The sequence below is a fragment of the Strix uralensis genome, chromosome 5, assembly GCF_047716275.1.
Source record: "Strix uralensis isolate ZFMK-TIS-50842 chromosome 5, bStrUra1, whole genome shotgun sequence".
Taxonomy (NCBI): Eukaryota; Metazoa; Chordata; class Aves; order Strigiformes; family Strigidae; genus Strix; species Strix uralensis.
In genome coordinates, this window is record NC_133976.1 from 59746119 (window position 1) to 59769456 (window position 23338).

At 45.4% G+C, this 23338-nt stretch overlaps 1 protein-coding gene across 1 annotated transcript; it reads right to left on the reverse strand.

Annotated features, from left to right (window-relative positions):
• Positions 1-14743: 14743 nt before the first annotated feature.
• Positions 14744-23106, reverse strand: RASD2 (RASD family member 2). The gene is made up of 3 exons (XM_074869452.1): positions 22813-23106; positions 18559-18838; positions 14744-17040 (listed from the first exon to the last, which is right to left on the reverse strand). Exons 2-3 carry the CDS (start codon positions 18827-18829, stop codon positions 16511-16513), a joined length of 801 nt encoding a protein of 266 aa, XP_074725553.1. The 5' UTR covers positions 18830-18838; positions 22813-23106; the 3' UTR covers positions 14744-16510.
• Between the last annotated feature and the right edge of the window lie 232 nt (positions 23107-23338).

The following is a 23338-nucleotide window of genomic DNA, read 5'->3' on the forward strand; positions in this document are numbered from 1 at the left end:
GCAGGAATGACTTACTGGTCCCCTCAAGAGGGTCAAGCATACTGTTGGCCATTCTATTCTGTCTGGGGGATTTCCGACTAGACACTAGAGCTGCATCTCTCTTGGAAGACTCCCCTTTCATGGTGGTCTTCCCTTTCAGTTGCTGTACTCGTGCAGCTAGGGAGGAAGTGGGCTGTCCATGCCACCTTCTCATGTTTTCCCCATGGTCGCGGAGGAAGAACCACAGGGTGCCCAGTGGTGTGTGTCTTCCACTGCCCTTCTCTTGGTTGGGGAAGCGCCTTCTTCTAATGGCTGAGACATCGGCCCGTGCAGGTGGAACACAGGACATGTCCTGTTCCACTTTCTGGAGTCTCTGAGACAGTTCCTCTACAGCTGAAAGAAAAGCATGTTGGGAGGAAGGGAGACTTCCCTCATATTGCCGGAGCTGGATAATCACTTCGTCCACTGTCTGAGTCTGGGTGTCTCTCCACCAGGACGCTACTGCTAATGCTTTGGAATGTCCCTCTGGTCCACTTTGCAGGAACTTCCGCCATATCAGCTGTGTGCAAGGGACCAGATCTGGATCCATTGGTGACTGCTCATCATTCAGATCACCATAGATCATGTCAAACACAGCCATTTCCCTGAGGTTTTGAATGCCTTTCTCCATGTTGGTCCACTTGCCTAACCGACATAGAACATCATCCTTGTAGGGGTACCTCTCCCTTACACCGAGCAGGAGTCGCCTCCAAAGGCTGAGGGTTTGAGCCTGTTTCCCTATTGCCTTGTCAATACCAGCCTGCTTGGCTAAAGGTCCCACCTGCTTGGCCTCTCTCCCCTCCAATTCCAAACCAGCAGATCCACTATCCCAGCATTGGAGCAGCCAGGTGCAAATTTGCTCGCCTGGAATGTGGCTAAAATCCTTCCGCATATCTCGCAACTCACTGAGGGATAGAGATCGGATGATTACCTCCGGCTCTTCCTCCTGCTCTCGTGATGGGCCTGGGTCATTGTCACCCTGTACATTGCGAGGGGATTTTTTGGTATATTTGGTTTTCCATATCGAGGCGACTGGTACTGGCACTGCCTGTCCCCCTGGCCCAGCTGCTGCACCAGTAAGTTCACTTTCAGACCCTGCAGCCCTTTCTCCCCCTTGAGGGCAGTGATCAGTGTTAAGGGTGATGCGGTAAGCATGGGCAAGCCCCCAGCACATCGCAGCGAGTTGCATCTCCCGGGGTTTGTCAGATTGGCAGTACACCTTTTCCAAACACTCCACCAGTTTATCAGGACTCTCCATTTGTTCGGGAGTGAAATCCCAGAACGTTGGGGGTGACCACTGACTCAGGCACTTGCCCATCTTCTCCCACATACCTAGCCATTTATAACTATCTGCCCTCGGGGCAGGTTTCCGGGTGGTGCTATTGTTGGAGAAATACCGCATGGCCCAAAACAAGATCTGGCAGACATTTAGAAAGCATTGTGCCGCAAACACAGTGGCCTGGATGCTCCAGGGATAGCTGAAACTCTCAAAAACCGAGAGGATCTCTTCCCCTGGCTCACCTATAGATGGGGTGAGACCCCAAACAAAAGCCCAGGCAGCAAACAGGTACCAGTTCACCTCCACAAGCAGTGATGCGAGCCCATTATAAGCAGACAGTAAGTAACCAGTACAGCAAAACAAGACCCTTGGCACATTTTCCACCGCCAACAAACACCAGCACTAGGAGCACAGAGTGGATATGAGGACTAATCCAGCCCCACCACGCAAGCAAATTGCCCAGCATTGCAAACAATACAAATAAAAACAGAAAAAAAAAATTACAGCTAACAGATTGCTCTAACACACCTTCTCCTTTTGTCCTTATCTCAGCCTTCTCCAGCCCCACATTGGGCGCCAAAGTTGTGGTGGTTTAGCCCCTCCCGGGGTCTGAGACCATGCGGCCGCTGCCCCTCCCCCACAAAGGGAGTGAAATAAAAAGCCCCGGGGCTGAGATAAGGAAAGGTTTAATACAACAGAGCAACAGCAACACAACAAACAATAACAGTGATAACAATGAACAGAGCAAAGTATATACTGATACAGCAGTGAGAGAACTGGCTGCACTAACCCACGAGATCACCGATTCTTCCTTCGCTTGAGCCAGGATGTGACGTCAGCATGGCATATGAATAACCCGGCTAGAGCTTCCCCCCTACTGCTGGGGAAACTTAACCCTATCCTGGCTAAACCAGGACAAGCTGTTTTGGAGGAACCTGAAGATTGACTCTTTCCACCTCTTGGCCTGACCTTTTTTGATATACTCAGCTTCTCCGTCTCTGTCCCTCCCTGCAAAAAGGCAGGCAGTACATCCCACCACAGAGCAATTTTTTGCTAAATGTGCATATTCAGCTGGAGTCATGTCAAGGCATAGGCCACTTTGATGTTTTCTGTCACAGTGGACAACTGTTGGACCAGTTATCATGTGTCAGGCCTTCGTGAGGTTGCTGCCTTGCTGGCATGGTGTCAAAGACTGGTGTGTCCCTAAAGTTACCCTGCTATCTTCTTAGTATGGTGCCAACATACTCTGGTCCCTCTGAGGGTACTGACTGCAAGCTCTGGGCTCAGCTGTGCTTTTCTGTAAGCACCCCAAGATCAAGCTGTTTGAACGTGGCACAGCCTTACATAACTGGTCTTGCATAGCACTGCAAAGCTTCCACAGTGCTATCTTTTTGACTTTTCACTTCTGAAGTTAAAGTGATTTTGGCTGGCTGTACACCTATTTCTGGGATGGTCTGTGTCTATGCCCCACAAGGGACTTGTTAGAGCACGCCATGCATCTGCTGGAGCATACCACAAGTCCCTTTTTAGGGTATTTAGCCAGGTTTCCTTTCTCTACAGACCAAAACAGTGTGTCATGTCTGGTGTGGGACACAGGCAAGATAAGCACTGTAATCTAGGCTTACTCTTTACAGTATAGTTTCTGATGCTTTGCCTGGCACCAGTGCTTACTTGTGTGAAGGACAAGCCAGGAGAAGACCCTCAGTTCCATCAGTCATTTGTCACTCTCCGCATTGTTGCCATGGCATGAAATGACATCTGATGGCTTTATGAGATGGGACACAACATGTTGCAGAGAAGAGTCACTGTGCCACGTGTATGAAAAGCCCTTGTCTCCTCAGTCATCTCCCTAGAAGTGCCAAAAGGCAATAGGCTCTGGAAATGACGTCTGTGGAGACGCTGGTAGCAGGCTTGAGCATACATGCATGGACTAAAAGCCTTCAAGCAGGCACAAACATCGCGCTGCAGTACGCAGCAACATGCAGGTGGTAAGGGCAGTCAGAGCACAAGGGCTGACATGCCAAATGGGGAATACCTGGCAGAACAGAGCCATTTGGTTTCCTTTTGATTCTAGCTAAGCAGAAAAAAGAGGAAGCTTTCCCCTGAAGTTTAGGAGGGCTAGAAATAGCAGGTGCTATCTTTCCCTGTCTGGACTTTTTGTGAAAAGCTGGAGGGGAACAGAAGAGGACAGGACATTTCTAGAGAAGAATAGCAGCTGACACAAGACTTAGAGCTAATTTAGAGATAATTTTCCCACTCATTTGCTAATGCTGTTCTTCCTACTGCCTCAAAGTCTTGGAGCACCCCACATACCTCTAGTCAAAACAAAACTGGCTCTTTTACCTGTTCTTACTTCAGATTCTCCTTTAGTCAGTGAGGGAAAAGATAGAGGTAAGGAACACAGACCTAGCCAAACCCAGGTTGGGGCACAGATGACAGATTATGTTTGGGCCTCCAGTGTCTCTTTTGGTTTAATTCCTGGTTGACAAAAAGATACCATGGGAAAAAAGTGCAAAAACATTTCACTCTGGAATACATTCCTTTTCTCAGTTCTTTTAAGAAACAGCAAGCTTCTCTTTTTTTCTAATGTAAATGAGTGGGGAAGCAGAAGGGCCTCTCAGACAGTTCTTGTTTTACTAAGAAAATCCTCAATACTCAAGCAACTCTCATGCAAAATCACTTATCTTTTTGGTTTTCTCTTTCAGTGAAAATTTGGTTCAGAATAATGTTTCCTCCTGATAAATCTCAGTCCTTAAATGCTCCCTCTTCATGCAACCAATTTGGATAAAGTTGAGAAAGTGCTTAAGTGAGCCTAAGCGCTTCTCATTTTCAGAAGTCAATTCAGAGCCTGAAGTCTCATGGAAAATCAGCAAAACTCAAGGCTTCTTAATTAATGAGGTGCTTTCAGACATTTTCCTCTTTGGCAGAATTCTTGTCTGAAAAGAGAAAATGCACTGGGGAAGATGTGTCAAGCCCCAAGAATAAGGGACAGAAAACATCCCTAAGGCTCTCCCTTCCACCAAGGACATTCACTTCTTATGCATCTGCTTGGTGTCTAGCACAGTAAAGTGTCCCCCTGCCCTCTATTAGCTGGGCTCTGTATCAGCCGGGAGGGTTTTACCATCCATCTGAGGTCAGACCTTTCTCCAATGATCATGCTGTGGAGGGAGGAAACAAAGTTTTAGGATACTGTGAACTGTTTTGCCAAAGTCTGTGCCAGAAGTATTCTTTGGAAGATCAAGGGCAAATAACAGCTCTTGCATGGGGTACAGCAGTACAAAGGGGCCACTGAAGAGAATCTCAGTCATCTCCATGCTTTTTCACTGCTTTCAACTTTAAATTCCATAAGTGGTTAAAAATGTCTTCTGTTCCATCAGTTTGTATTTCAGAGGTGGGTAGACACCCTGCTCCTAGCAGTATATGACTGATAGTTGTGGTCAATGGCTTGATGTCCATGTGGAGACCAGTGATGCGTGGTGTTCCTCAGGGGCTGGTATTAGGAACAGCACTGTCTGACATCTTTGTCAGTGACAAGGACAGTGGGATTGAGTGCACCCTCAGCAAGTTTGTTGATGACACCAAGGTCTGTGGTGTGGGTGACATGCTGGAGGGAAGAGACATCATCCAGAGTGACCTTGAGAGGCTTGAGGGGTGAGCCCATTCAAACCTCATGAAGTTCAACTAGGCCAAGTGCAAGGTCCTGCCAAGGTCCTGCACATGGGTCAGGGCAATCCCAAGCACAAATACAGGCTGGACAGAGAGTGGATTGAGAACAGCCTTGAAGAGGACTTAGGGGTGTTGGTTGATGAGAAGCTCAACATGACCTGGTAATGTACACTCACAGCCCAGAAAGCCAACCATATCCTGGGTTGAATCAAAAGAAGCACGACCAGCAGGTCAAGGGAGGTGATTCTCCCCCTCTACTCCGCTCTCATGAGACCCCACCTGGAATACTCTGTCCAGCTCTGGGGCCCCTGTGGTGGTTTAGTCCCTGCCGGGGTCTGAGACCATGCGGCCGCTGCCCCTCCCCCACAAAGGGAGTGAAATACAAAGCCCCGGGGCTGAGATAAGGAGAGGTTTAATACAACAGTGCAACAGCAACAAAACAAACAACAACAATAACAATAACAGTAATAACAATGAACAGAGTAAGAATATATATATATACCAATATAGCAATGTGGAGACCGATCGCATGAAAACCACACGCTCACCGATTCTCCTGTGCTGCCGCGCTTGGGCGCCAGGAGGTGACGTCAGCATGGTATATGAATAACCCGGCTAGAGCTTCCCCCCAACTGCTGGGGAAACTTAACCCTATCCTGGCTAAACCAGGACATGCCCCCAACATAAGAAGAACATGGACTTATTGGAGCGAGTCCAGAGGATGATCAGAGGGCTGGAGCACCTCTCCTGTGAAGAAACGCTGAGAGGGTTAGGGCTGTTCAGCCTGGAGAAGAGAAAGCTCTGGTGAGATTTTATAGTAGCCTTCCAGCACCTAAAGGGGGCCTACAGGAAAGATGGAGAGGGCATGTAGTGATAGGACAAAGGATAATGGCTTTAAACTGAAAGAAGGTAGATTTAGATCAAATGAAAGTTCTTCACTGTGAAGGTGGTGAGACACTGGCACAGGTTGCCCAGAGAAGTTGTGGCTGCCCCCTCCCTGGAAGTGTTCAAGGCCAGGTTGGATGGGGCTTTGAGCAACCTGGTCTAGTGGAAGGTGTCCCTGCCCATGGCAGGGGGAGTGGAACTAGATGATCTTTAAGGTCCCTCCCAAACCAAACCATTCTATGATTCTTTCCACTGAGAGCTATGGGAGGTCCTGGCATGGCTCACAGGCAGGAGAGGAACAGGCATCCCTTGAGGCATCACGTGGTCATGAAAGGAAAGAGCAGTCACAAGCCTTTGCCATGACTTGGCAATGCCAGCATGGCTGCCTCACTTCCTTGCCCTTGTGAAACCCCCAAGGTTTCACAACAGCCATATGTAAGGCAGCTCTGCTGCCTGTCACAGGACACAGTTTGGAGTTAGGTCTGAACTACCATGTGCCACAGCTGGCTTGGGGCTTGCACAGCCACAGGACCACCAACACAGAACAAAGATGCTCTCTCTACGTAAGAGATCTCTCCTTGGCAAGACTGCTAGGAACCACTGCAAGGAACAAGTGTGAAGTGAGAAACCTTAACAAAATAGATGCAGGCCTCTCAGCAGGGTGGGCTCTCAGCAGGATGGGCTCTTGAGATAAGGGAGGAGCTGCAACTACTGAGTCCCAAGATAAGGAACGGGGATTCAAAGAATGCTAAATTGACATGCTGAAGAGACCTAATTGGGTGAAAAGTCACGAGAGGAAGAGGAGGCATCTTCAATCTTCATCCTGAAGACCCCCGCCCAAGACCACCAGGAGCCACTGCGCAGGCGCAATGGGGAGGGACTTAGGGCGGGATTTATAATAATGATTCCTCAAAACTAATTGTAATATCTCTCCCTATTCTCGGGATTATCATGAATATGTAAACACTTTACGCTATAGAAAGGAGCTGCTTTTCGCTCCAAAATGTGCACGTTTGTGGAGGAGCGATCCCCCGTGCACCCAGCGCTGAATAAACATACCTTCTTTATAACCTTACTGGTTGTAAAGTTGTTACTGCGCACGTCAAGTGCAAGAATAATAAAGAATTTACCCATCCCATGAGCATTTTGGAAACAGTGCATAACCCTTACATCTCCTTTCTCTGTTTCAGTAAGTCCAGCTAAAGAAAGAGCACTACTAAATTATACTAGATCTTGGTGCTGCTACTGCAACAATGTAGTAGTTACAAGGTCTCTACAGAAATAATTAGCTCTCAGATGTTAATAAGGAAAGTGGTTGATTAATATTCCATACAGCAGCTTCTTCTCACTTTAGGATACCAGTAGGACGCTGTTAGGAAACAGGTAGATAGTGATCATAGGATAAGACAGATGCTGTGAGGCACAGGGTGGATATGGCAGATGTAGTTAATGACTGAGATTCTGCCCTGGCCTTTGCATACATGGGGACTTTCTATTTGTTGTGCATTTGCACATTGTCTGGTATAACTGGGTCCTGGTCTGTGGGCAGGGCTTCATAATACAAATAAATACCACCATGACTAATGACAGACCTTGTGTAACTGCCCCAAACTTGACAAAATTTGCAAGCAGTCTGAGTCAGTGCCATTGTGTAAAGGGACAATTTCTGCTTTGGCAGTGTTGTGGCCAGCTGGAATTGTTCTCTCTGATAATTGCCAATCTGGATTTCTCCCAGATGGCAGCATCTCATAAAGAGTATCTGGGAAGAGCTCAGGTCCACTCTTTAATAAGACTCCATGAGAGAGCTGTTCATCCCTGTCATCCCTTATCCATCGCCTCAGGCAAGTCTCCTGTCAGTTTGCAGAACAAGTTGTTGCTCTGTGTTTATTTTTCCTTTTTATTTTATTTCTTTTTAGAAACTTGTATTTATTACCTTGGCAATGAGCCACCCAGCAAGCAGCAAACTGTTTTCTGACAGAAAAGTTGAGACATTCTGCCCTAGCCCAGCCCAAAGCAATGCCACTGATCTTCCCTATGCCGTCCTCTAACCCCCTAGGTTGTGTTTAACAAGGCTGTGTTTCCCTGCGGCACTTCTTTCTCCAGTAGAGAGAGGGTGAATGGAGAGGTTATGCTGAGCATCCACTAAAGTGAGTGAAAACCTTTCTGCAGCATACTACTGTTTACCACACAGGTATGTAGTGACTGAAGAGCAGGGGGTAGCCAGTGTGTAATTTTAACCCTGAGGTTCCTGGGACTTGCCAGTTCAGCAGGTGCTGAGGAGAACAAGACTGTAGGTAGTGCAGAAATCAGGGATTACGCAAAATGTAATTGCTCTCCTGTGTAGCTGGCACTGCAGCAGCTCAGCTCCTGATTGAGGTGATACTTGTTTCTGGTCTGCCTCTTCACCTTTTAACATGTTTATCCATCATTGTGGTACCCAAGTGCCTCTCAATCTAGGTGGTGTTTATCCTCTCTCAGCTCTCCCGTGAGTGCTATTGGCCCTCCGTCAGGGATGGGAAACCAAGATGCTGATTTATGCGATGAGTTTGGAAACTAGTGGGGCTGTTAGATGTCTGACCTGAAGAGTAAGACAGAAACCCATGGTACCTAACACCCAGTTAGGTACCCAGTTAGCAACTTTAACTGATTTTAACTCTGAAGCTCCTGGGAGCTTTGCAAAAATGTTGAGGAACTAGGTCAGATCTGACACAGTCCTGATGTTAGTGGGATCTGAAATGCAAGATACGGCTTCACTGCTGGGAGTGTGTTTCTTGTGTTTCTATATTGCTTTGGTTCCCAGTCTAACACAGAAAGACCACAAGTCCCAGTTTAATAGAGTTGTGCAGTTTTCCACATAAGGTCTCAATGTGTGAAGGAATTGTTTCTTGGAGCCAAAAATTTTTTTTTCCTTTCCCTCCCTCCCCCCTCTCCCCATTTCACTCACCACAACTATAGAAGTTATTTTCCTTTTCTCTCTTTTTTTTTTTTTTAAACATCAAAATATGGACTCAAGTCTTATCACTGAAACCAAACTAAAATATTTAGTGCTTTCATGTGTGAGTTGGCCTTCTATATACGAAGTGCTGAAAGCCAAATGCTTGGGAGAGGACACTCTTGAATAAATACAGTCCATCTGAAATCCCTCCTTCAAGAGCCCGGAGGGGAGGAATGGGCTGGAGAGAGGGAATTTGCTTCCCTCTAGGTCAGAGTCATGTGAGGACACATATTTAAGTTGAATTTTTTTTTTCATTTATATTCTTTTACTTTGCTACAAGATGTCCTGAAACACAGTGACCTCATCCCTCCGTGTCTTCATGTTTAATCTGAATTAATCTTAGTTATCCATCCCAGCCAAAGCACAGGATACATTTGCATAAACCATTCATCAAGTACTTCTGAACAATAAAAAATGCACAAGACACTGTTCATGGACAATTCACCAAAGGAGCTGTTTGCTGCAAACAGTCCAGGGATCTTTGTGGAAATGGTCTAAAAAGCAGGGTCTGACGTAAGCATCCTGTCTCTATTGTTAGTGGTCTGACTGGAGGGGACCAGTGAACTACCAACCCTCCACTTGGGGGGTCGAGAGCATGCAGTGAGGATAGGCAGTCTGAGGAAATTTCTTTGAAGCAGATTTGGGATCAGGCTCCATCACAGAAACAAGTGTGGGGGATCAAAATAGCCTACTGGCTCAGCCAGTCTAGCTCACTGACAATACCAAATTACCCCTGTTGACTATATAGATTTCAATGTTTTTACCAGTGTTTTCCTAATGGGACTTTCATGACATCCCTTAGAAAATTTTCCAATAGATTCCACTGCCCTAAAGTCACAGAATCACAGAATCAACTAGGTTGGAAAGGACATTGAAGATCATCTAGTCCAACCATTAACCTAACACTGCCAGTTCCCATCTACACCATATCCCTCAGTGGTATGTTTACCCTACTCTTAAACACCTCCAGGGATGGGGACTCCACCACCTCCCTGGGCAATCCATTCCACTGCCTAATAACCCGTTCTGTAAAGAAATACTTCCTGACATCTAGTCTAAACCTTCCCTGGTGCAACTTGAGGCCATTCCCTCTTGTCCTATCGCTTATTACTTGGTTAAAGAGGCTCATCCCCAGCTCTCTGCAACCTCCTTTCAGGTAGCTGTAGAGGGCAATGAGGTCTCCCCTCAGCCTCCTCTTCTCCAGACTAAACAACCCCCCAGTTCCCTCAGCCGCTCCTCGTACGACATGTGCTCCAGACCCTGCACCAGCTTCGTTGCCCTTCTCTGGACACGCTCGAGTAATTCAATGTCCTTTTTGGAGTGAGAGGCCCAAAACTGAACACAGTAATTGAGGTGCGGCCTCACCAGTGCTGAGTAAGATCACTTCCCTGTCCCTGCTGGCCACGCTATTTCTGATACAGGCCAGGATGCCATTGGCCTTCTTGGCCACCTGGGCACACTGCTGGCTCATGTTCAGCCGGCTGTCAGTCAACACCCCCAGGTCCCTCTCTGACTGGCAGCTCTCCAGCCACTCCTCCCCAAGCCTGTAGCGCTGCTGGGGGTTGTTGTGGCCGAAGTGCAGCACCTGGCATTTGGCCTTATTGAACCTCATACAGTTGGCCTTAGCCCATCGCTCCAGCCTGTCCAGGTCTCTCTGCAGAGCCTCCCTACCCTCGAGCAGATCAACACTCCCACCCAACTTGGTGTCGTCTGCAAACCTACTGAGGGTGCATTCGATCCCCTTGTCTAGATCATCAATAAAGATGTTAAACAGGAGTGGCCCCAAAACCGAGCCCTGGGGGACACCACTTGTGACCAGCCACCAACTGGATTTAACTCCATTCACCACAACTCTCTGGGCCCGGCCACCCAGCCAGTTTTTTACCCAGCAAAGCGTGTGATCATCTAAGCCTCAAGCAGCCAGTCTGCCCTGTTCTTTTGCCTATAATTTCCTGCTTAATGCTTGCTCCCACTGAGATATCCCACTGTCCAATTTTTATTTAAAGTGCTGTCTCAGTTGTCATCTTCACCTTTTAAATACATCTAGAGGTTTTCAGCCAGCCTCTCTCAGACTTTGTTTACCTACATGGCACAGAATTATCCCTTTTGGAGTTTTCTTAAGGCTTGCTCAAGTCAATCTCTCTAGGCTCATAAAGTGTTTTTTCTTGTGAGTTCTTGGCCTCCTTCCAAACTGTCAATAACTTTCTAGGAATGTTATGCCTTGGATTTAAGGCAGTTCTGCATGCTATGGATGGCCAATGATGGTAGGGGCAAAGAGAGGTCTTTGGCTGATGTCAAGAGAGCAAAAGGAAATGTTTCTCTGGGAAGTCTCAGGCTCTGACTGGACCAGATGGCAGCCTGTAAAGACACAGGGAATAGAGAAGTTGGGCAAGGCTCATAGCTAGCTGTAACCAAACATGAGTCCAGAAGTTGGGTTTATAACACTTTGCAATGTGTTTGTGATGTCAGGGACTGTGCCAGGGGCAATACCCCATTTTACAATCGCATTATGGGAATTACTTTCTTATCAATGATAACATATCCATCTCACAGCTTTACCAGACATACTGAGTGGTCTACAGGGTGGGTCTGCTGCTGGCCTTTGTTTCTTCACATAACAGAAACTGAAGAGAGGAGAACTTCCCGTGAAGACTCAGAGGTGAAAGATCTAGGGCAGAGCCACTGCTACTCATCTCCTCCCTGCAAATTCTCTGCTCTTTCTGAGTGCAGAGAAAAGGCTGTTGCTATAGAAACCGGTGGGGAAAATGTACATTATGTCACGTTTTATATATTTTTCCAAGGAGACCCTTTAATCTGAGCCTGCCACTGTGTAATTTTACAGAAACTATAAAGATAATGAAACCCCTAAGGGTAATAGTGATTTCAAGTCAAATAATAATCACTTACTTCAAAAACACCTCTGTCTGTAACCTTCTACCATAGCCAAGACACTGGGACAGGGATAGTAAGGCAGCCCACAATATGGTATGTGACAGGAGGGTAAATCTCAGGCAGCAAAAGGTGTGATGAGAGGTGGGGGGTGGGTCCTACACAGCAGTAAGTGGCAATTAGCATTTGAGGAAGGACAAAAAAGCTAAATAAAATGTCTTCAGGTAGAGAAGGATGAAATAAAGGTGAAAGGTACATTTTGTAGCATACACTCTAACCTATCTTTTCTTTACCCACCCAACCTCCTATTGCCATCCTACCTTTGTGAGCCCTCTTCTGAAGCTCTTTTCTGCCGCCCTTTTAAAAATTATACCACATTTTCCCACTTGCCTTTGTGATAATAACAAGACCTTTGGCCTCCCAGACAATGAGATCTATTGCACCCTGGGGTCTCAAGGAGACAATGCTCTTTGTGGGGCTGCACCATGAAAGCCTCTCTCTAGCACCAGGCTGGCCTGGTGGCAACAGTCCTCCTGGGGATCCTTCAGAACAGAAGCCTAATTTAGTCCTCTGGATGTCAAAACAGGCATTCGCTCTGCCCTTCCCACCCTCAATTTATTTACTTAATTCACCATGTCCACGATTTCCTTCCTGATTTGTACTGACCCTGTGGCTTAATTAGGTTTTTGTCATTATTTATAGTAGCTCCTATAATGTGTTGACTTGTAATTTCTTCAGGACAAGGACTTTCTTGCTGTGTAGAGCAATGTACAAAATAAATCTCAGCCCTGCCTTGTTCCAAGCCTGTGACTGAGCCTCAGTCAGGTATATGTCCCTGCTCGTTGTCCTAAAAGTACATGAAAAACATCAGTGAAGCTTTGTATCACTAATGCCAGGTTTTGTATACTGCAACGCAGGACAAGTTAGCTGGTGGAATAAAGCAACTTAATTACACTAGGTAAGACCAAGTAAGGGTACACCTGCTCATAGCATCTTTGCTGGACGGATCCCTTCCTCCAGACTTGACCTTAGTCCCGTGCATTTTCATGACTTCTTGGGCTACAGTATGTTCTGTTTAGGTCCTTTGAATCCCAAGGGGAAAAGTAAAAGAATCCTTTTTCTTTCCATTGCCTCCAAGGCCTGGCTGTAAGTCTGCTCTTTGCTTCTTTCAGGGTCTTGCAGTTTCTGCACACACATAATAGTTTCCCATACAGCCCTTCCCTGCTCTGTCTTACAGCCAGACATATTCAGTGTTTAGCAGGGAAGAAACAATTCCTGTTTCCTCTTCCTGCCTTCCCTTATGCCCCTGCCCCCTGTGTAGACAGGTAGCCTTGTCTCTGTTTTCCAGTCCCAGCCCTTTTCACAGAACATAATGGCTGCTAACTGTGAATGAACATATACATATGGTCTGGTTTAGGGGCTGTAAGCACTTCTAGAGCCCAAATAATATATGAATATTAATAGAATGACTGTAATGGTATAATAAAAGCAAAAAAATAAATGTCCTTAGGAGCATGATAATCTAACTTCAAAAGCAGTTACCATCAGTAACAAAATGCAGAGAGACGACTAGGATTACTTTAATAAGATTACCTGCTTATTGCCATTTATTTCTGTGGGTGACTGTAATGCTGCTTCACCTTCATTCCCAGCTAGTTTCTCAGATGCTTCTCACCGTGAGCATTGGCAGATCAAGCTGGACTGTGAAGCTGGGGCTCACTGGCCTTCCTGTGGGATCCAGTGTATCTCTGTGAGCACCTGCTCCTTGGTCTTCAGCTTCCCCTACTCTTGCACACTTGTCACTGCAATGTTGTTTTTCCATGCGCTGTGGCTTCATAGCCATGGTGCAAAAAGCAGGAATGGGAAGCCATGGAAGGGTGAGGAAAGCTGTTGTCTTTGTGGAGATGGAAGGACAGTAGAGAAAATAATTGTAAGGTCAGTGTTGTAAGACAAAGGCAGAGACTTGATTATGAAGGCTCTTAAAATTCAGCTTTATCCAGCAGGCCAGGGAGAAGGGACATAGGCTCAGTAAGGCAACACTTGGTCTGTAGTGCAAGGCATTCTCCTTTAGCTTCCTGGAGGCCCTTAACACAATCAATGGCCGGTGCTCATGCCTTTCTCACTCCATCTTCAACCCCACCATGTTCCTGCGGCACATGAGTCCCAGAGCTTGATCACTGGTACATTCAGTAGTCATGTATGTGGGTGGAGAGTCTGTAGAGAGGTGGGCATGTGCTCAGGGGGACCAAGACTCATACAGTTGAGAAATGTAGAAGCTAAGATGGAGAGGCTGCTGAGAGCAACAGTGATGTCTCTGCAGAGACCACATTAAATTGCAGCAGGCATGAGCATGCCAGTTCTGTGCATGAAGGACAGAGTTGTTGCTCTCTTGTGTTGGAGGCAGCATGGGGAAGAGTAACTGGCTGGTTCTGCTTGTGAGGATATCTGTGTATATATAAGTTAATGGGAAGGAAGGAAGGAAGGAAGGAAGGAAGGAAGGAAGGAAGGAAGGAAGGAAGGAAGGAAGGAAGGAAGGAAGGAAGGAAGGAAGGAAGGAAGGAAGGAAGGAAGGAAGGAAGGAAGGAAGGAAGGAAGGAAGGAAGGAAGGAAGGAAGGAAGGAAGGAAGGAAGGAAGGAAGGAAGGAAGGAAGGAAGGAAGGAAGGAAGGAAGGAAGGAAGGAAGGAAGGAAGGAAGGAAGGAAGGAAGGAAGGAAGGAAGGAAGGAAGGAAGGAAGGAAGGAAGGAAGGAAGGAAGGAAGGAGGGGGGGAGGGAGGGGGGGGAGGGAGGGGGGGAGGGAGGAAAGGAAGAAAGGAGGAAGGAGATGTATATATAGACACAGTTCCACTCCAAACAGCAACTGGTGTCTGGAGGACATAAAAGGCTCTTCTTACTGGAGATCTCATCAGGGCTCTCAACCCACAATTCACTTGCCTAGCTGCACCTGCACAACAGAAAAATAGGACCTTCTTCATTATTCTTGGAGAAAGTAAAAAGAACCAGGACACAGCTAATAAATACAACAGGTTTAATCATAAACCATGTACAGATTTATAGATAGGGAGAGAGACGTGGTCTGAAAGGTGCTGCCCTGGCAACAGGAATAAAAGAACAGTGTATTTTACCAGTCAATATACAGTACTATTGAAGAGTGGAGCTGATAAATGAATATGGGATTTTGAGTCCCAGAGGCTAAGTTTTACATACAACCATCATTCTTGGTTTCCTCTCAAATTATAGCATGAACTAGCTCACAGCTCTGTCCAGGACATAGCAAGGCAGATACAGCCAAGAACAGAATTTGAGAGTGAGGGAAGGACAAGGTATCTGAAGATAGTTCTGAGGTATGTATAACTAACTCTACAGTTGCGTACAGTCTTGGAGCCATGCTTTGCCCACAGTTATGTGTGCACACATCTCATTCCAGTCAGTGAGAGTGGCAAGCTCACATCTGAGAGAATATATGGGGCTTTGAGGGCATACAGGAGCACATAGAACAACAAAGCCAGAGCAGAACAAGGAGAGAACTGAAGACAAGGAAGCCTGGACTGGGCTGAGAAAGGGAAGAAGTGAATGCATGGCCCCAGATTTATCTGGCCAGCCAGTTCAGCCCTGTTTGGACAGTCAGCACAAAACTTCTATTCTGAAGGACTTCTGCAGTGCACAGGTTTCTATCAAGGCAACCTTTATCAGACAACAGGGAAAACCATGAACGAAATGACTAGAGGCATGTTAACAGAAGAAATATGATGGAGCTGGCCCTACCACTGTTCAGTTCTTAATTTTGAAGGAAAACCCAATCCTGCCTCTGAAGTGGTCTAAGGCTACATATGAATCTGGTCAGTCTCAGCTGATACAGGCAGAGGAAGGAACCATTGCTCTGGTGGCCAGCAAGGCAAAGAGTGACATTTGTACTATGGTATTCAGAGTCAGTGTGGCTGCTTTGAGAAACAATATCACACCAGGCTTGCAAAGCAGTCAAATGTATTGGCTTTTTGCAGAACAATTTCACTTTCAATCAATGTACATATTATATAGTTTTACAGATGAAAAACACCTTTCACTGCTAGAAATTAGACACTGTTTTGATATCAAATGCACTTGCCATCTGATTTTGCTAAGAACCCACCCCAGACAATAAAAAAACAAATCCCAAATAAAATCTATAATACAGAAAAACATTCATGTCGATGTCAAATAGTAACTGTCCCAACAAACATAAAATAAAGACCATCTTAATGCAGGTCCCCTCGGAAGCGAGTTAGAGTCATGTGTTCTTACGTAGAGTCCACTCCCAATCTGGGAAACCTCCGTTAAGACTGCTGCCCTTTGAAATGCAAGTCCCAGTTTTTTAAAGGAGTGCTCCACACATGCATGCACACATACGTACAGAGACACACACACTCCTCTCTCTTAGCAAGAGCTGCATGCTGGGTAACTGTTAATGCCTCCTGTGCATTTTTGACCTACTTTCTTTGTAAGGATGAGGTTGAAATGTCTTCTCAGGTCTGTATTCTTTAAACAAAAAAGGGAATGAAGGGGAACTACAGTACAAAGACAGAGAATTGCACTCGTATCTCAGGCGTATGATTTTTCCCAGTCGTTTACAAGGACGATGTTATTTACATTTGTGACTCAGCATAATCCACAGGAAGAGTTATTCTTTCTCCATGCTGGGTTTTCTCAGTGAACCCATGAGCCCATTCTGTGCTGCCACAGACCATTTTTCTTTAAGGCACTGCATGTGGATGACGACTTCAGACAGAAGTGCAAGCCGCCTTCATTGGATCGTACATTTCTCCCTTTCCCTGGACTGACCTTCCCTGAGAACTTTCGATTTGATATACTTCAGGTCACTGTTGACGCTTGGCCGGCGAGCAAAGGGAGAGATCATGCCGTAGGCATCCATGTCCTTGACTCGGCGCATCTGGAAGGATTTCTGTTGGAAAGTGTCACCATACTGGATGGAGATTTTCCTGTGGAGGGAAGGGCTCATCTCATGAGGTAGCTTGGCCATGCTGAAGAGGACATAGAACATCTCATCCACATTGGTATTCTTCTTGGCTGAAACTTCAAAGTAAGCACAGTTTTCATCACTGGAGACAAGGTTCTCGCCTTCATCTGAGCGTACCTTGCGGAGGATTTCACTGTGGTCATTTTTATTGCCGCAGATCACCATAGGGAGATCAGATGATTCCTTGGTCTTGTTCTTCAGGCAGGATTTGACCTCAAGGATCTGTTTCTGGAGCCTCTTGACCTCATCAAAGGATTCCCTGTTGTCCAGGCTGAATACCAGGATGAAAACATCTCCTGCAATTAGAAAAAGATACTGTAAATGCTTGTTGGTCACAGCCTGTGTCAGAGGAGCTAATTTTAAAAAGGCAATAGGTTTATCTGCCATCTCCCCCCCATATTTTTTGTTTGGTCCTTTTGAATCTATTAACTGAACTGTACTTTAATTCAAGTCCTTCTAATTCAACTCCCCACACCTTTCTGTAGTGCTATGGAAAAGACTTTTGGCTATGATGTTACTTCAGCCATATCTGATTATGTTCCTGGGTTGCACTGGACTTGCAAGTTATTGCCCATTTTACTCTCTTTTGTAAACATGTTTCTATCTCAGCTCTGCTGCATTGCTTTTCTTTTTTCTTCCTTTCATTTGTATCTCTGTGTAAAACACAGCCTGTTCTGACACCACTGAAGAGTGGAGAGCTAGTAGCCACTCAGCCTTGGCCTTTTGATTACACAATACATGAAGCAACACCTGAACTGAAGATTTACAGCTAGTCAGTCCTGAACACCTAAGTCAGGAATGAGAGGTTTCCCAGTGCACAGAGCTCTGCTATCATTTCATTTGCTCAAGAGAAACAGACCATGGAAAAAAAGAAATACATAAATGACACAGATCCCCTGACATTTCCGTTTGACATTTCCTGACTTACAGTTCCTTTTGCAAATACAAAAAAACACAAATCATTGCCTGTTGAATGACATTCATGTGGAACGTGCTAAGAGAGCTTTCAGGGACAAAAGTTCACATCCGCATCCCAGAAACTGAATGTGGATGCTAGCCTGGTCAGATGTGAACATCATGTTTCACTGGTTAGCTAGAAGGGTAGATAGCAAATCCAGAAAGTAGCTTTGTTGTGAGCTGTGGCTGAATAGATCTCCACTGTCACTTTCACAATTAAAGAATACATCTTAGCTCACAACAGGAACTGCTTGACAATGAGAATGTACAAAATGAGCCCACCATTTTCCCTTTTTTCCCTTTAATGCATTTGATTAACCATAGACTAAGGAGAAAGGGTAAAAGCAGAGCTATCCTTTTACTGGAATATCAAATCAAGGGAATCGGGCTGGAAATTTTAGGATTAAAAAAAATCCTGATTTTTTTTGGTTAGAGTTCACTTCCTGTGCATTTTACATTTGGTTTTCACTGCTTGTGTCTTATGATGACATGCTTATTTTGTCCCTTGATGCTCTTTATGCCCACAAGATTTTATTCAGCCATTTGTCTGTGATTGCAATAAAAAAAATGGAGCAGGAGGGGAAGGTAGGAGGGAAATAAACTAGGGGGAAATCATAATTTCAGATCTTCACCCAGTAGACTTCTCTTCTGTGGCTAACGCACTCCCTGTAGTGCCTGGAACATCCCGGCCAGGAAATCTCTCTCTAGAGAAGTGCATCTTGCAACAAAATCAAGCAGTCCCTTTAGCTACCTCCCAAGAAACAGTCATCTCCTGTCTACAGTTTTCAAGCTAGTATCTATCCTTGTGATCTTTCACCCACCATTCCTCATCTGCAAACTTCCCCCCGCTTTCTCACCTGTCAGGATGGAAAGCCTCCTCATAGCAGGGAAAGGGTGATTCCCAGAGGTGTCCAGGATGTCCAGCTGATACAGGTCTCCCCGGATGTTGTAGACCTTGCGATGAAAATCCTCAATGGTGGGAGTGTACTGGTCCTCAAACCGGCCATTGAGAAAGCGTGAGACAATGGAGCTTTTCCCCACTCTGGCGGCTCCCAGCACTACCATACGGTATGAGTTCTTGGCTGGCACATTCAGGGTGCAGTTTCCACCAGACATGGTCTTCATCATGGCTTGGTCCTGAAAGAGTAAATAGTAAGAGTTGGAGGAAAGACCAGAAACTAGATGGAGGATGGAGCAGGGCAGCTCCTTACCACAAGCTTGTCTAAGAGTACTCTGGAGCACAGACCTCGTTAGTAGATCAATGGTCCACACAGAAATCTTGTCACTGGAAATGCTTAATCTTTTCAATCTCATTTCCAGGGAGTGGCTTGTTGGGGGTTTTGGGGTTTTTTTTGGCCGTGTTTTTTCTTTTCTTTTAAAGTCACATAAAAATGAAGGTGTTTACACTGAAAATAGCATGGTTTTGAATTGTAATCTGCTATTTCATTTAAACATTAAGGGCTAATTTTATCAGCTGTGCTTCAGCTTAGACACCAGGTTCCTTCCCACCATCTGTGTCAGACATTACCAGATTTTTCAGTAGAGCTTGATTCTCATTTAGGTACATAAACACAGAGGTCAGATTTCCCAATATACTGAATCCACTGCAGCTGCCATTAGGACCTAGATAGCTTCACTTATTTTCTGAGATCAACCAAAAGTCAGACAAAAACAAGAATCATGCTTAACATCAGTGGAAGTTAGACATCTCCGTAACATTAAATCGCTGGTCCCATACAACCTTCATTGCTCTTGCAGGGAGTTTGAGCCACAGAATAGCACCGGCTGATGATAACTTCAAAGATCTGTGCCTTCAATGACCTTTTAGAAAACAGATTTTAATCCTGCTGTTTGGACTGGTAGTGTGAGAAATCCCTATCAACAAACTATCAGCATTACAGCAGGGTGGCTGGCAATGGGTGGAACTGCAGAAACAGATTTCATAGGAGTTTCAGTCTTTATACATACACAGCTGTTGTGGATGTCACAGTCTTTGTGGGTGCTAAGTACAAGCAGGAAAAAAGATGAAGGACAGCCATCTTAAATAGCTAATAGATGACATTTCCAACCCCAGCAACTAAAATGAGTCTCGAGACCTTGGAGATCACATTTTGACATAGCACTCAGATGCAGAAAACTTTGATAGGAAAAAAAAAGAGCGTTGCTCAGACATTTTTCATGTAGCAGTTCAAATTAACTGTGTGCTGAAAGGAAAAATATAACCCCATATGGGGGTTAGCTAACTGTTAGAGCAAAGAAGGCACATTTTTGACAGAGTTTATTTTGTTACTAAGATCTTATTAAAGAATAATCAAGTTCCCACTGTGCTGTTTATTTAACCTAGGTGTTGTTTATTTAATATTACAACACAAGTACTTTATGTACACTGAAAGATCATTTCTGGGTCCAGATCTGGATTCCTATCTTTCCCTTGAGCGAATTTTATCTCCCAAGCTTTTATGTAGCTCACGCTTATCTCAGTCAAAAACTTAAAATCTTTTACTTTAACATGTGCTAAGCACCAAAGCAGCAGTGAAGATACAGTCACTGCTAAATAAAGAAGTCTCTGGAATTCTTATCCAGCATCATTACAGGTGCTGTGCTGTAGCCCAAGGCAACAGCAAAACACACTACTAGTTATTATTGCTATAATTTGCTGCACGCCAACAGCACATTCAGCCCTAGATAAAGCACAGAAGAAAACGCAATGCTTTCCTCAGAGTAGCTTACACTCTGAATTATATTCAGCAGGTAGGACAGCATAATATTAGAGCCAGACAGTAATGTCAGAACATAACTTTGGATGGACACACACATGCAGAGTTATGGTGCTGTTGGGATTACTGTGGCGGGAATGACAGCAAGGAGCACACATGGTATTTGAACTGGACTCTGTGTTTTTAGAACAGGACCTATCTCCAGGAGTGCAGAAACATGATATTCAATCTCTGAAACAACACTGCCATGTACACTGTCTCTGCCCTTTCCTATGTAGCCAGTCTAGTACTGTCCTGCATCCATGGGCAGACAAATGGTAACTGAGCTGCATTGGGATGCTCCTTTCACCCTCTAAGGCTTTATTTAGCTGGCAGAGAAAAGCAAGGAGATAGATTTTGTGAGAAAAACTACAAACTTCTCTACAGCCCAGGATCAGTGTATAGAAATGAGTCAGTTCTTCAGACCGGCACGGACCAGTGTAGCTGCATGAGGGCAAGTGGACCATGTTGATTCACACCTGCTGAAGATCAGTTTTGTACAACTTGTTGTGGCAGCATCTTGGAGTGAGCACAGCTATGCTTTTTAAGCAAATGCCTTATACATCCTGTACAGAACATGCACGCAGAGGGACCTGATCCTGGCCAGCAGCTTTATAAGCCCAAATCTGACAAATTATACTGCTGACTGACAGGTAACCACTGAGCTGCTGGTGATTAGAGAAACTCCCATCACACAACAAAGGAGGTGGACTGCGTCACTGCAGCTGCTTGGAGGTTTAATTTTGCACCTTTAGTGCAAGAGGCACTTCTGTCCTCCACTTTGAAATTAATTCCACTGCTTTGGACCCCAGTTATTGCCACTGTACACTGAACAACTTGGAGAAGGAATTGCCACCACAACTACCCACAGACGGGGAAGATTAAGGCACAAGGAAACTGAGTGACCACCCAAGGTCCAACAAATGAGAAACGTGAACAGACTCTGGGACTCCTACCTTTCAAACTCTTTCTCCCTCCCACCTTTCCTCACCCTTGCATCTCTGGTCATTAAATCACACTGCTTCACACCCCCATCAAAGGCAAAATCCTATGTGCAGACATGTGCTCATTTCAGGACACTTTGCCCCAAGAATGTAGATGCACTGAAGGGGAAGAAGGGATGTGAAGACATGCATATTCTAATGTAAATAGTCACTTTATGCTGTCCTTGTTCCACATGTCAAGGCATTCAGTTGAGAGGACTCTTGTGCTTCTTTCCTGACTACATATAATTTCACACGAAGTCTAAAGATGCTTTTCAGCACTTCGATTTACGCAGTTGCTGCTCATCACCTCTGCTGCAAATCTGACTCAGGGCGTACCACTGAACTGGGAAGTTTTATCTGTGTTTTGTGCTCTCTCTTCTTATCCCCCTCCTCCAGCTTTTCTCCAGTTCAATACAATCTGCCTTCTTTCCTCAGAAAAGGAATGAAACTTCAGCCTTCACACCCAGGGGTGGGGGGAAGCACAGGGACTCATACACTGAAAACGATTAAAGGCAGAAGAAAGGAAACAGAAAGATACCACATGTTCATGTACTAAGTAAAGCAAAATCAATCAGAAGAGAATGAGGAGACAAACAACCTCCAGCTGGCTTTAATCTACATCTTTTCCTTCCAGTTTGTTAAATGCTTAAGCATAGATTAATTTCCAGTTGTACCTTCTGCTTTATGCACTGGCTTGATGCTAAAAACTTTATATTAGTATTTTATACAGCACAGGGATTTAAAAATGTCATACAAATGTAGGCAATGAGTGTTATCTCCACATAATAAAGGGAAAAGCTCCTACGCCCAGAGAGAGCTGAAACAGATGTCCAAAATCAACATTAAACTCCATTTCTTTTGATTCCCTGTGTCATCTTCTACCTGCTAACCACCACTGCTTGTTTCATAGTCAGACATTGAATTGAAGGACAATGAACCTGCTTTTGTATGCTCTGAAGAGCCCTTGTCTGAATTCCAGTGAGGTGCTGACAATTTGATCCTGAGCACCCGGAGAGAGGTGTCTAAGGAGGACATCATTCAACCTGCCTAGAGTTTTTGCACCTTAGTTTTCCATCCTCCCATCAGGGGGTATGCTGCCTACTACTCCCATTCCATGAACAGTCTTCTAAACTCTCTCTCTTTGCACTCCATGTTCTTCAGTTACTGTCTGTGTCTCTGTTTGCCATCCCAATGTAATTCACTGCACCCAGCTAAAAAAGACATAGGCAGACACAAAGTGTATCATGCATAACGGACCTGTCATTTGTTAATCACTACTAGTATCCCTGTAATTTTCATGCACACCAAAATCACTCCTGTGGGATATTTGTTTCCTACTTTCATCCCAAACTCCATGCTGCTTTCTTACCTCTCTTTCCTTGGAGGAGCAATCCTGCGTCTTGGTGCAGTCTGATGAAGCTGATAAATTTAATCAGAAGTGGCTGCTGCTGTAAAAGGCTGTTGTTCTGTGGATCCCACGTTGCTTTCTCTGGGCTCAGTTCTTCACCAGTATTTCCCAGGAATTTAGCAGGATTGGGAAGGACCGCAGGGCTCCAGAGGGTGTTCCCCCATGGATGGTAAATACTGGATCAGGCCACTGACGTGGGCTAAAGAAGGGTCTTAGAACCAGTGATAGCTTTTCCCTTTGGTAAGATAAGCTCTTCTCCTCATAGCCTCAGTTTGAGAGAAGGTTAGGCAGAGTCTTTCCCACTCCCACTGGCTTTTCTTGCAAGTTGTGCCTTGTAGGCTCTGCTGTGGGGGAAAGGGCCTCTGGAGCGACACCTAGTTGTACAGGGTCGTGGGTGCACACGGCTGGGCCACCCTGCCTCTATGCTGCCTCAGACGCTATGGGGAAAAATCAATGGTGGCATGGAAGTTGTCTATGGTGAAACTGT

Bases quoted from the DNA above. Each gene is read 5' to 3' on its own strand.
- RASD2 (XM_074869452.1), bottom strand. From the start codon at position 18,829: ATGATGAAGACCATGTCTGGTGGAAACTGCACCCTGAATGTGCCAGCC. The intron at 17,041-18,558 runs GTGAGAAAGCGG...TTCTAATTGCAG, and splicing joins GAGGCTTTCCATCCTGACAG to GAGATGTTTTCATCCTGGTA.